General features: G+C 44.6%; 1 protein-coding gene across 11 annotated transcripts in view; it reads right to left on the reverse strand.

Annotated features, from left to right (window-relative positions):
- NEO1 (neogenin 1) overlaps positions 1-14262 on the reverse strand; it is a 165263-nt gene that overhangs the window by 89019 nt on the left and 61982 nt on the right. For all 11 annotated transcript variants that reach the window (XM_050309060.1, XM_050309063.1, XM_050309062.1 and 8 more), the window contains exons 3-4: positions 9029-9304; positions 5817-5970 (exon numbers count right to left, since the gene is read on the reverse strand). In XM_050309060.1, coding sequence (XP_050165017.1) covers positions 5817-5970; positions 9029-9304 — 430 coding nt within the window. The remainder of the gene's footprint in view (positions 1-5816; positions 5971-9028; positions 9305-14262) is intronic.

Consider the following 14262-nt stretch of genomic DNA (forward strand, 5'->3'; position numbering starts at 1 on the left):
CCATGAGTAACAGGAGAACCACAAAAGGGTTGGTTTGGAAGAAGTGCAGGGAATCTGAGTGAAGATATGAGTTTAAAAAATATATGAAGAGCTTCCCAGCTGCTGGGAATGTCACTGAGGCTTCTGTGTGGGAACACACGGTGAGGCTGCACTAAAACCAGGCCTAAAGAAAAATACAGAGGTGAGACAAGCCTGGGCCTTGACACATCCACAAAGGAAGTTTTCTACCTTCTTTTATCATGGAAAACACCTGCTTTGATTGTTTGTTCTTGCGTTTTTGGTGAATTAATCCAAGTAGCAAAGAAGGTGCTGAGGGCTGGGATGAAAACTGGGAGACCTGAAGCCAACAGGGACATGTGCTGGATGTGCCAGGGACAGCCAGGACACAGACACGGAGGGAGCTGAGCCTGTCAAATCCCAAAGGAATGGTAAAAGGCTATTGGAATAACCTTAAGGATAATGGCATTCTGAGGATATCAGTGCCTTTTTCAGGATATCCACTACTGTCACCCATCCCAAAGCTACACCTGCCTTAGGCTGCTCCTTCTCCCACTGCCACCCTCTGGAAAAGTAACATCTCCAGGGGGAGGCACCAGATTGCTGTGGTTATGAACCAGCAGTTAAGATGTTGCTATAACTGTTAAAAATTAGCAGTGTTGCCACTTGGGCAACAAAAGTTTGTCAGAAGGGATCTCACAAACCACCTGTAACAGGGTAGTGTTCACATGAATTCTCCTTTTGGCAAGGAACAGGGTTACACAGTGCTCAGCCACCACTATGTGCGCCATGGTTTTATTCTCTTGGATTATTTCCCTCAAGAAATCCTAGAGCTGAGCTCGGTCTACCAATACCTGATCCATTACAAACTCAGCGGAAGGAAACAAACTCCTTGGTGATTCCCTCTGTACGCATTAGCTGGGGGAAAATTCGGGGCTTAAATGAAAACTGCCTTTGTAATAAAGTAAAAACATCTTAATTTTGTAAGGACAATGAAGCATTTCCACAAAAGAGTGAAGAAATCAGATTTCAGGCACTGGAGACAAAGAATCAGCTTAATATAAAAGTGATAACATAATTTGGAAGTGTCATTAAAAGCAACAAAGATTGATCGTTCAGATGTCAGGGAAGAGGAAAATCAAATTCCAGCCTTTCACATGCATTCCATACATCCCTCAGTCACATACCCCTAATACACAATTACTGCCTGCTCTGGATGCCTCACTCACAGGCTTTTTGTGTTTCATTATCACAAAATACAGTGAGCCTTTATTAATTTACTGTAGTCAAACTGCCAGTTATACCCTCAGGTTTGGGCTCTTCCTCCCCTCTTTTGAATTACTATTCCCAAAACATCTTATAATCTATTTGCTGTCTCGGTAAAGTACAGCAGATAAAATTAGACAGTAAATTAGATTATTTTGTGGAATCTACTACCAGAAAAATCTCCATAATTACTCTGCTATGTTTAACCTTTCCTGAGCTGGGCAAGTGTAATTCTCTTTGTCCCAATCACTCTGAGAGCCCTGCAAACAGTAATTGTGTAATAATTAAAATATCACACCTTCCTGAGAAGCACTGAGGAAAAAAAACACAACCTGGAATATGGATGTGATCACACAAGGAGAGGTAGCAGCAGCATAAAATGAACGTGGCACATGAGACCTCAGCTGTGCCACCTCCTCGCTGGAGGGAATTATCACCTGCACAACCCCCTTAGGGTTTTCTGCAGGATTTTTTCAATGACATGAAATTTTGGTGAATGGAACAGCCCCCAGCCCACTGCAGGGTTTGCTGCCCTTCAACAGCCTCGTTAAAATCCTACAGCTCAAGCCCTTCCAGTGGTTTAATTTCAGGGTGACCATCTCAACTGCTGCAGCTTTCTAAAGAATTTGTGGCACCTGCATTTGTACTTTTCCCCCTCACAGAAGTGTCCCAACAAAAATCAGGATACACCACAGAGCTGTGGGAGCACATCCTGATCCACACACGGGAAAGGTTTCAAAGCAGATCCTCTTCCAAACATTGCAGACTCTGTGCCTGTGCCCCAAGCTCTGAAAACCATCCTGGCAGCCACCTGAATCTTCACTTCTCAAGTTCAGGACTGTCAAAAGCACAAAGTGACTCCACATCTGCTGAAGAACAGACCCTCCCACAGCAGGATCCTTGCCCAGAGCAGATATTTAAGTAAAAATTTTTAAATTTTATGAGAGGGCTTTTCTAAAATTTTTAAGAAAGGCACAAAGTTGGCTAAAATCTGAATAACTCTGAGCTGTACAGACCATTTCCATCCCAGTCTGATGTGTCAGATAATACTGACACTACAGCAGATCTCACTTCAGGAAGTTCTATGTAAAGGGCCTCAGATTTATTCCAATATTTACATGAATTCTTACTTTGGCAAGAAGCAGACATGTCCCTATCCCCTCCTTCCACCTCACTCCGCATTCTCTACATCCCTGGCAGAGATATTGCTCATTCTGAGTTTATGGAGGAAATCCAGCTGGAAAAGCAGGATGGATATTCCCACTGTTGAACCACATGGATAACGGGGAGGGCTCCACTCATGTACCAGCATTACAGACCCACGAGCCCAGCACCCTCTGCCAGGGATTAGACACGAGTCCAGGGGCTTCCTTTGGATCCTGAAGCTCAAATTTGGAGTTAAATCTCAACCTGGAACAGGATTTGGCCTTTTCCTTTCCTTACAAACAATGGAGTTTTGAGAAAATTCGAACAGATCAAGGTTACCAGCTGGACTGGGGAGCCAGTTCCATGGAAGGCTGTCAGCACAAGTCCAACACTTTTCCCAGTGCCTGTTACTGGGTCCAATTTTCCACCCTGTGGTGTTTTCTCTCTGGAATTGTGCACACAGCAAGGAAGGTCTCAGAGGAGTAGCCCAAAACAGCAACATGTCGAGCAGGACACAGATGGTGGGAGCACCGAGACCCTTCCTCCAAACACTCCTTTGCTCTCCAGCTCTGAAGAACCAGAACCTCCCCAGGTCCCAGGTGGAACTCGGGTCATTCACAGTCTTTGATGGACTTCTTTATGAAGAGCCAAAAAGTCATCAGTCTAACAATTATATTTCTTTAAAATTTTCATGTCAGCAAGTTCTGAAAGGATTGCTTGAAGTTCTAAGAGCTTTACTACAGTGGAAACTCTGAGCACTGTGTTCAGTTTCTCACCCAGCACTTCCTTCTCTTTCACTCTAATTAATTTGGGAAATATTTTATCACAGCAAACTAATTTCACAATATATTGCATTACAGGCTGGCTGTCTGAACAACTGCCAAGACTGTCATCATTCAAGTTTACTCACATTTATCCATTAACATAAATCTTATTGCAGTCTTCAACAAATAATCCATCACATTTAATCACCTTTCCTTCTTTTCAGGTCCTATAACACATAGTTAATTCCAAAGCCCCACCACTCCCAACCCTTAAAAATAATCTGTTTTTCCCAGAAATGCAAGCTCCAACCCACATTCTCCTTAGCAACGCAGCCTGAAAGGTAAACATTTAATTTTGCATTAGAATAATTACCACAGTTAGGACAAAAGTCAAAATAAGGTTGTGTGTTAAATCATTTCATAAGAGGTCAAAATTAGGGACATACACTGCCCAAAACATCCAAGTTTTGTTTCCTACACAGAAACATGTGCCAATATATATGTAAATATCTGCACACATGTATATTAATGTCTGGTCTGTGTGTGTGTTTAAACAAAACCCATCATTTCAGAGGTTTTCCCAGACAGAAGGTACATGAAAACCTGCCCAGATGAAAAAGGATCAGTTTTTATTTCAGCTACAGAAAAGCCATGCTAAGAAAAGTCATACTTTTATAACAAAAGGGAATTTCAGCACAAATTAAATGTGATTTAATTTGTAATTACATTAACAGACCATGCATAACAAGCTAAGGTAGCTATTTAGCAGCAGTAACTGCAGGCTTTATTCACACAAAGAATCTTAATTTCTGGAGATTTTCCAGTTATTCTATTCAAACAAATAATACAATAGCTGTTGGGGCAAATGGAGTTTAAGAACTCTGTTTTCTGCTGGATGAATCTCTTCCTGTTAAGCCACAGTCACGAGTATCAGACTTAGGAGCTTTGGCACACTTTAGGGAACAATGAAGGAATCTTATTCTATAGAGGGGAAAAAGATCAAATTCCCTCCTTTACCCACCTTAAAAGTAAAGTCTACAGTGAGTACACATTTCACTGATTAAAAAAAAAAGTTTAGTGTTACAAGAAGGAAAAAAGAATTAAAAAGTCAACTGGAACCTGTTCTTGTAACAAAGGGTCATAATACTAAAAACTAACACTTAATATTCTGGAAAATCAGGTCAGACCTGGTTCAAACTGTGTGCATATAAAGATCAAGTATATATTTACTCATGTTATGCCTCAGCCCTTCAAAACAATTTCCCACTCTGAATTCTGAGCATTAAAAATCCCTGTGCAGCCCTTTAGGAGTTATCACGGCAACCTCACAGAAGAGTTCCTAAGGGAGTGCCAGCACTGAACTCAGGCGAGGGTTGGAAAATCTGGGCTTTGTATATCCAAAACCCAGCAGAAAACAAAAGGAGAGCTCTCTGGTAGGTGAGCTGTAGCCTCCCTGTGCACTGAACACACCTTAACCCAGAGAAGGATGGGGGCGGGGGGCAGCAAAAATTCATAAAGATATGACACGACACCACTTTACATATAACAAAAACAAATTAAGATCTTACCAGGCACATTTATCCTGACATTTTATCCCACTGGACTGTGCAGCTCTGAGGAGCCTGCACCAGCCTCCAAAGGCGAGTGATTTCTTACATTTATGACAAAAAAGGCTCTAAATCCTGTGCCATCAGCCTGACACGGCAGCAGCTCTCAGGGCACCGAGCTGTTCATCACCCCAGGGCTGCCTGCTCCCCCCAGCCACGACGGCTCAAATTACGAGCCCCGGGACCTTTTTAATTTAAGAGTTGCCAAAAAAAGAGATATAATAAATCACTGCTACTGCAGAGACTTGTGCCCTGCTCTGGCTGCTTCCTGTGGCAGCCACGCCACAATTTACCTCTCCTTGTTCCATGATGAACTTGGGGCTCTGTTAATCTCCCCACTGACTTTGGGGGACACAGAGAACATTCAAATGCCTGGTTGTAATCTCCTGGTTCTGGCATGTATGTTCATTAGAGGCACAAAAATGGTCTTGATAAGATTTGTTCTGCTTTTTTTATATAGATTTTCCACCACATTATTTGGAGTGAACACACCAGCAATGACAATGTGTTTTCACCGGATGCATTGCTGAAAGCCCACACTGTTTTTTAATCATGCCTAACATTTTAATATTCTATTTTCATGAGAAATTATGTAATTGTGCTTTAAACACTTATTCTTAAACTCCCGTGGAACAGTTTGACACATAATGGACATTTTCATTGCAGAAAGTCAGTGCAGAGCTTCACAAGCACAATACGCCAACACAAAGTTGTCTTTGTTTTCCTGCAGAGTCCTTATTCCTTTAATTGCTCCTTTTATTCCAGTGGCAATCTAAAGGTAATACATTCCTAATAACCTTCCTGCTTTAAAGAAGATTTCTTGGTTTCAGATGGCTGCAAAAAAATACTGTGAGACTGTTCCACAAATCTCCTGAACTACCTCCCTTGTCCCAGCAGTGCCGTCAGAGCCCTCCAGCATTTGGGAACCGGCTTCTTCCCCTCTGGTTTAAAACTCGGTACACAAAGGAAGGTGGGCACTAATCCAAAACCCCATTCCTGCTGTGAGATAAAGATAAGGCTGTGAGCCACCACTCACCCTTCTGTGAGCAGCTCTTCCTCGTTTCTTGTCCACCTGATGGAGGGAGTTGGGAATCCTGTGGCCACGCAGGGGAACAGGGCACTCTGCCCGCTCAGCCTGGACAGGGACGACGGCTGCCTCAGGAACGTCAGGGGCTGCGGCTCCTCGGGCTCTGCAAAGGTGTTGGACATGACAGAACACCAATAAAAGCCCAAACCAAAACCCAACGAGCCAAAGAAAACCACAAATGAAACCTCCCCTTCCTTTCCTGCATGTCCCCAGGATCCCATCACCACCCCGCCCACGGTCTCTGCCAGAGCCTCTCCCAGCCTTGTTACCATTTCTTCCAGACATCCCCACCTTTGGGATTCTCACTCTTCCAACTCCCTGGGAAACTGTTGCAGCTCAAAGCTACAGCCCTGAAACTGGAACTTCCACCAGCTGGTAGAGATTTAGTGAAGAAAGGTTCAGGTTTGGGTTTGTCCAGCCAGCCTTGGGCAATTCCCTGGCTCCATCAGGGAGCTACTGAGAAAGCGCTTTTACGTGCTGGAAAATGAAATTATTGCAGCAGAAAGTCATCCTAAGTCGAATAAAACAAGCAAGTGATGTGCACACAAGTAATACAAGCTTTACATCCCACCAGTTTTCCATCCTTACAAAAACAGGAATCCTCTGAATTAATTCTGCACTGAATTAGGATGGAGAAGGATTTGTTTCTTTTTTTCCTCTACCTTAAGAACAAGCACAAGCCAAGTGCACATTTACTCAGTGTGTTACTACTGTTTGTACCCTCTGTGCCTACCCTGAAGCAGAGAAAATGATCTGTACACATGAGGCACAGTTTTGGGCTGAGTTAGTTACTCCCACTGTGTGAGTTACTCCCACTGTTCACGCTGCACTCATTGCTGCACTCTCAGTACTCAGATGTGTTTGTAGGTGTGATGACAGCAAAGCTCCAGAACTAGACAAGCCCTCAAATTATTTTCAGGCACCTAAATAGGAGCAGACTCTTCTGCACCTCCTCTACTTCTGCTCCCTGAAGCACCTTCTGTGTCTCACCACACTCAGACGTGGCTGTGCCTCACTTGGGCCCGACATGATACTCACAGTTATTTTTGCGAGTTGTTGTTTTGCTGCTCTTCAGCTCAAAATACTAAAAATAGCACAGGAGTGTTCACAGCCCTGAGCACACACGTGCTCCAAGGTACAGCCTGAGGAGGCCGCCAGGGGTTTGAGGAACAGAACAGGTGGAAATCCTGTTTCAGAGCCACCCGAGGCAGGGGCAGACAAGCTTTAAGCTGTCGTGGATCCCACCATCTGTTTGGGGCCCACACAGGAATCATCCCACGGCTCTGCCCACATTCCCTGTGAGTGGGAACTGCTCTGCCTGCTCCAGGAACAGGGATACACCAATCCTTACAGGAGCAGAGGAGCTGGGAATGTTCACCACAGACACAACCCATCATTGCTCCAGGCTCCCAGAACAGACTTCAGCTCCCAGTTGAGTGGAAACTGCACCCAAAAATCAAGTGGCTTTTTTTTTGTCCCTGTATTCCTATGTTTGAAAGTACCTGCTATTAACTAGCAGAGCTCAGAAATGTACCCTCCTGCTCAGTGGCAGCCTGGTATCAGAAAAAGCAGAACACTTAAGAAGCAGAACATTGTCCATGGAGGTAAATCCAAGTGTGTGTTGGGTGCATTTCAAAGACTGGCAAGCAGAGCAGTGGGGTCACTGTCAGGCACACATCAGATAACAATTTAAAAAGGGAATAAACTGAATAAAGAACAGATTAATTTAAATCCTTCTTTCAAATGCATCTCAGACCAAACAATCAATTATGGGGCCACTCAAGATTAAGGGAGCTTTCCCTTCAACATCTTAATCCCACTTTTTAGAAAAAGCCTGCTGGGAGGGATTTCACAAAACTTCACTATGGATACTTTCAGATTCATGAGCAAGTAAAGAAACAGCATCATTTGTATTCCCTAACAGAATTCTATTTAATCACCTTCAGCAAAGCATTACAAAAGCAAGTAAACCATATCTGGAGCCAAAAGAATCCAAAAGATCAATGCAACATGGAAGTTTATCAAGAAATCTCCAATTGCCAAAAAATCAGAGAAGTCTTGAGCATTTGAAGGGCTCCAGAAACACAAAGGCAATCCAAGCTACAATAATTCAATTAAGTGCCTTTTCCCAAAGGAAAACCTGTATCCTGAGTTGAAGGAGAAAAGGCTTTGCTTTGGAAAGGCCTCATGAACTCAAAGAAACAAATCATGGCTAAAGTAGGAATTCATTCCCAAAACTGGAAAAATCCCGGATTTCAACAGAGAGCTGCAACTGGAAAACTGGGGTATTCTAAAGGATATTTTAGCCTTTTGGGAAGAAAAGTGCCATAGTTACAAGAACAGGGATCCCTTCCAATGAACAGTTCTGAAGGTGCCACCACCTGCTGCCCACACCAGGTCAGGCCAACCACAACATTGCCCAGCCTAACTCTGGAGGCCTCCAGGATGGAATTCAGCAACTCCTCTGGCAGTTGTCCAGGAAGGAACAACTGAATCAGAATTCCAACATGAAGACGAATTCAGAGGAGACAGCTCTGGAAAGTCCTGGTGACTTTTCAAACCTTTGTGTTGGAAGAGTTGGTGACACAGCTCTGTGCAACAGTCACTGGGAACAGAACACACTAAATGTACCAACACTTGACATCGGCGCTGGACTTCTGTTCTTATAAAAATATCTCAACATGTCAGCACAATAGGCATTGCTAAACCTTCTAAAATGAAGTCATCTTCCTTTTGAGAGCTGGAGAATTCCCAAAAGAGCCCACTGTTAAGACAAGGGGAATTTCCTGAATATTGGGATAATTAAAAGCACCCCAGCAGAAGCATCCCAAGAGCGAGGAACTAAGCACCAATTTCTTTGGGAAAATTCAGCAGGAGTTGAAACATGGGGTTCAACCTGAGAAACTCAAAAATCCCCAAACATTTACACTCAAAGAAACAGCAGATTCTCTCTTTGCGTCACGTCACAATGGAAGCAAATGCGTGACTTTTGGAAATAGGGACTTCAGAAAACAAGTCTTTTCCGAAAACGTCTTAAAAGCTGAACCATTCAACACGGCAAGAAGGCACAGGAGTGCCTCCAGCCCATCTCCAACCACCGGGAAGAGCTCAGACCCCACAGACACAGGAGCAGCCCCGTGTCCCAGCGAGCCCCTGGGTACCTGGCAGCACTCGGAGCTCGGCCTCGTCGCTGTACTTGGGGGCGCCGGAGCCCTCGAGGAGGCAGCGGTACAGCCCTTGGTCGGTGTCGGAGGCATTGCTGATCACCAGAGCCCCGCTGGGCAACTGCAGCACCCGCTGGTCCAGCGGCACCGGCTGCCGGTCCTGCTCCCAGCGCACAAACGGAGCCAGGTCGGCGTTGGCCTCGCAGTTCAGCACCGCACTGCTGCCCCGCGGCACCGCCGTGGGCTCGGGCTGGCTCGTGAACCGGGGAAGACCTGCAAAAGAATTGGAAGAGTGACAGGTTAGAGGCACTCCAGAGGTGACACCAAAGCTTTGGAGTTCCAGTCAAGATTGGTGAATGGAGTTTTTAAAAAGTTAAGCTGCTCTCCAATTCCTGAGTTCTCCAATTCTCAAGCTTCCTACTACTACAGTCTGTCACCATGTGCTGCTTCTCAGTGACACCCTGGTGCCAAAACTCCATCTCCTCTAGTCCTCCCTGTCCATATTCACTACCTTTGATTGCCTAATCAAGTATCTAACACATGGACTTCTGAAGTTAAATGATACTTTCTATCATTTCCAGCTTGCATCTTTATTTGCTTTCCAGAAATCCCTCAAGTTTTCTGTGTTTTTTTTAACCATCTAGTCTCTGCTCTCCAGTTTCTGTAGAAATCTTTGGAGAAGTAGCAAGAAGTACGATCTGATGTCACATGTTCAGACTTCTCTCACTTGAATGAAAGACTTGTTTTCTTGCACAGGCTCATCTCCAACTGTTATAAACTTTCTCCCCGCTCAGAATAATACCTGGAGGCTCCTTCCACAGCTTCATCCCTCTGAAAAACTTTCTGTTTCTAGTTTCCCCTCCCACCGTATTTCAAAACCACTTCTGGTCCTTTGATCTTGACCTTGTTTTGGTATTAATTATTTTGCATCTTTTGATATTTATCCATTACTTCCTCCCTCTAAGGTATTCATAGGAATAAAAATCACAACTTCTTTCTTTCAACTTTCCTCCTGCTTAATGAAGCTGCGATCCTCAGTTCCTTCCCCTCATTCCCCAATGTCCTGTGCACCTTTAAAGACACGGAATGGCAGGACAGTCTGGGCAGGAAGGGGCCCAGCCAGAGCAGAGTCAGCAGCAAGGTGAGAGGGTTACTCAGGGAGTTGTCCAGTCAGACCCCAAACATCCCCATGGATGGAGACTGCACAACTCTTGGACAACCTGTTCTACCACATGAGCGTCCTCACAGTGTAGAGCTTCCTCCTAGATCCAGTCAAAACCTCTTTTGCCTCCATGTCCCCTCCTCTCCCACCATGCCCCCCGGCAGAATGACATGTTGGTAACAAACATCCATGGAAATATGACAAAACTGAAAAGACCTTCCCAAAACACTGAGCCATCTCAGTGGCTCTCTGCACACTGTCAGGTTACAATGAACCCCAAACCCACCAACTCAGCTTCTTTCCTCATAAATCCCCCATCCCTCTGTCCCAGCCCAGTACAATCCCAAGGATATCCCTGGCCCTGCCTGACTTTGCACACTGTGCTAAGAAGTTGCACCATTAGTCAGTCTGGAGCATTATTTAACTCCTCCTATGAGACCCTCGAGGCCACAGCAACAGTACCAGTGTCTCCTGCCCGTGCCACACCTGCTCACTCTGCAGGTAAATACGTTGTTTTACACCTACAAGGCTGGTCAGGCTGTTAACCAGGGTCGTCTAAACCTGCTCTCTGAGGCATCTCTCCTCTCTGAAAATTTCCTTCTCAATAGAACCCATGAAATGTCATAATTACCTCCAATTCTTATCTGTCTCAATATTCTCCTTCATCAAGAGACCTGCACGTTAAGGCAATTCCTTGCCCAGCCTGGAAGGGGTCCTGGATCTCCTCCTTTTGCCAGGTGAGCCCCTGAGCTCTGTTTTCACCTCCCTTCTTTGCTCGACAAACCACCACTCGTACAATGGCCACAGTGGCAACTAAAAGCACAAGAGAGGATGTTCCTGGAGGATTCAAGCCCTGCAATTTTTTAACAGAAAGCTCAAATATACCTTAATTGAACCCCCCCACAAGTACTATCCCCTTCCTGGACAAGACAGGCTTTGTGCACTCTGTTGTGTGCAGGTGTTCCATTGAGGCTGAATAAGCTTTATTTGAGATGGTTTCATTACTCACTAGCAATGAAATTACAGTTCATTTTCCAGGTCATCTCAAACGCCACTAAAACCTTTATTTCATCATAGTCCTGTGTGTTTTTTTAAAAAAACATTTTAACCTAGGCTATAATTTTGTCCTAAAGAGTAATTTTCTCTTATTCTACAATTATTGGCAATTTGCACTGCTTAAAAGCCTCCACTGTGGAGGAGGAGCCTTTGCTTTAGCCAACACACAACCACGAAACAATAATGATGGATTACAAAAGGCACTCCAAATACAGGTCTTAATTACTATTAATTCAGAAACCTGTTTATAAATACAGTAGCAGGTCCCAGAGTGTGTGCCACAGTGCTGGCACACCTCCTGCAGCAGAACACAACCAGAAAACACCCTTCCATCTCCCAGTCCAGGGCGTTTCCATTACAGAGCTGCTCTTTTCCTCTTAAAATATCAGTTAACAACTTCTAAGCCTGAATTTCTATAACTTCCTATCATCTTTCTTGGCTGCATTACCATGTAAGCTAATCCAGTCTTTCAATTTACACTAGAAACACATTCAAAACTATTGTAAAAAACAACTTTTTAGAAAGTTGGTGCCTTTTTTCTCAATGGTTTGTATTTCCCAAACACTTCAATCAACAATTCAAGCAAAAAGATGTAATGACAGAATCCCAGAAGGGTTTGGGTTGGGAGGGACCTTAAAGTTCATCCAGTCCCACTCTCTGCCATGGACAGGGACACCTTCCACTATGCCAGGTTGATCCACAACCTGTTCAACCTGGTCTTGGACACTTCCAGGGATGGAAGGTACACTCCTGATGAGGGAGCAGCCCCCACAACTCACCCACACATTGCAGGGCAATCAGCTGAAGGAATCATCCCATCTTTTGGCAAATGAACACAATGATAAATGACACTTTGGGGTTCTGATATTAAAGACAATTTTTGGTGTTTGTACACGCATTAATCATTCTGTGTCACCTCACATACATTATGTATTGATTTCAGGGCACCAAAGGAAAATACTACTGACCTGGCAGAACACAGGTTAATAAACTCAATTTAGGAGGGATGATTTTCCTCTTGGAATGTTCTCTAAACACAGGCGGGACAACACACAAGCAACAGTGTGACTCTCCCAGCACTCAAGGGAATGAGATGCATCCCAAACTCCACATTTTCTGCCAGGACAATGCAAATGGGAGGGAGGGGGGGGAAGCCAACTCTGTCCCTATTTTCTCCTTTCCTTTTGTCTCTCCCCTCCTCTCATCAAAGCCCAGAGCAATGGCAGGAATGCGAATGAACAATCTATTAATGCAAATGTGGTGCATTCAATCAGCATTCCCAGTCTAAGCCTTACTGAGATTTGTGGCCCATTGTCTCCATTTCTGAAAAAGATGTGCCTAGAAGAGCAATAATTCCCATGCTCCTGGAAAACACAGATGGTTAAAATTCTGGCTGTCGTCTGCTGCCGTCAATGGAGCCAGTATTTCATCTCCTGCAGTTTGCACAAGTGGAGGAATTCACTGCCCTGATGCCAATCCAGCCCAGCAGCCTCTCTGCCACTGTGGTCAGTGCCAATCACTTCCAAGGAGACTGAAAGAAGAAAACCTTCCAGAATCAACAACTACTAAATAACTCGCTCACATGAGTGTTGTAACCAAGTTCTGAGTCCTTCCTTCCCTCTAAATCCTGTCAGCAGCCACTAGAAATGCTTCATGTTATTTAACATGGATGCTGATGCCATACACACATTTAAGCCCCTTGAGAACCCAACCAACCATTTTGGGATCAATCCTGCCAAACCAGCGCTGCTAAAGAGAATAAGAACAGAGCACAGTCTCCTCATCCTTAGGGAACAGAAGGCTGCAGAGGAATCCCCTTCTCTCTGTGGACCTTTCCTACGTGGTCACAAGGCTTCTCGCCATGTGGGTCTCCTCTACTGCTCCTGCATAGACTGGAATTTAAGAGAACACTTTGTATAACCATTAAACAGCTCTAAACACACACCCACTACCTGTTTGTGCAATGAATTGCTTCCCAAAGCTGGTTTCAGGCTGTTTTGGTGACATCTCGATGTGCTCAGCAAATGTTTTCCCTGTTACTCCCCTGGATACTTCTAATGCACTATGGAAAAAGCAAAGCACGGGAGCAGCCGACAGGTTTTCCAAACCCCTTTCCTCCTGTACACCAGCTGGGAAAATCCTCTGATGTCCAGCATTACTCTCACACTTTTCTCATCATTCATCCAAGTCTGATCTAACTCCAGCAGCACATCTCCCAACACTGCCACCCTCCAGCTCCCACTTCAACCCTCCAAGTTAAACGGGTCTGTCAGTGATCCCACAAACCACTCACAGTTTTAAGACACTTAAATTTCTCCCCATTCCTGTCAGCCTAAGCAAATCTGAGCTCATGACAAATCCAGAGCTATTACTCCTTTATCCAAACAGCCTCTGGGGAAGTGTGAAGATTTCAGGCACACAAGAGAACAGAAACACGATTCCCTATTGTTAGGATGGCTCCAACATCTGTTATCCCTCAGCAACGCGGCGGATCACAAAGATGCCGCTTATTTTGTTAGTGCATCAGCTTCTCACCCCAACCCTGTTAAAAAATTAATAAGTCCAGCCATCTGTGGACACTTCATTAAATTATCACAGCTCCTTCTCCCCAGCATTATTCAGCATCATTTGCTGGAGTGGCAGAGGTGTGAAACGGCTTAAAATACACTCTGTTAATGGGACGTATTTCATGAATCTCAGCAGCAAATGGATCAGACTTTGTAATTACAAAACACTCCTGGAGAACACAAGGCCAGCACTACCTGAATTAGGGTAAGACCAGATGCTCCCAGTCCTTTCCACAAACACCAACTTGGCACACCATTCTCCCCCCTTGTTTAGGCAATCTAGACAGGAGAGAACAAAACCTGGCCCAAAATCCAGGTAGGAGAGCTCTGAGCAGTACACGGCTCTTAAAATCCGGGCAGGAGACAGGGGGCAAGAGTATTCTTACATGGATTATAGAGGAGAGAAGAAAACCCACCCAAAGTCCTTGTTGGCTAAACAAAAGTGG

The sequence above is a fragment of the Myiozetetes cayanensis genome, unplaced genomic scaffold, assembly GCF_022539395.1.
Source record: "Myiozetetes cayanensis isolate MyiCay16 unplaced genomic scaffold, myiCay2020 scf14, whole genome shotgun sequence".
Taxonomy (NCBI): Eukaryota; Metazoa; Chordata; class Aves; order Passeriformes; family Tyrannidae; genus Myiozetetes; species Myiozetetes cayanensis.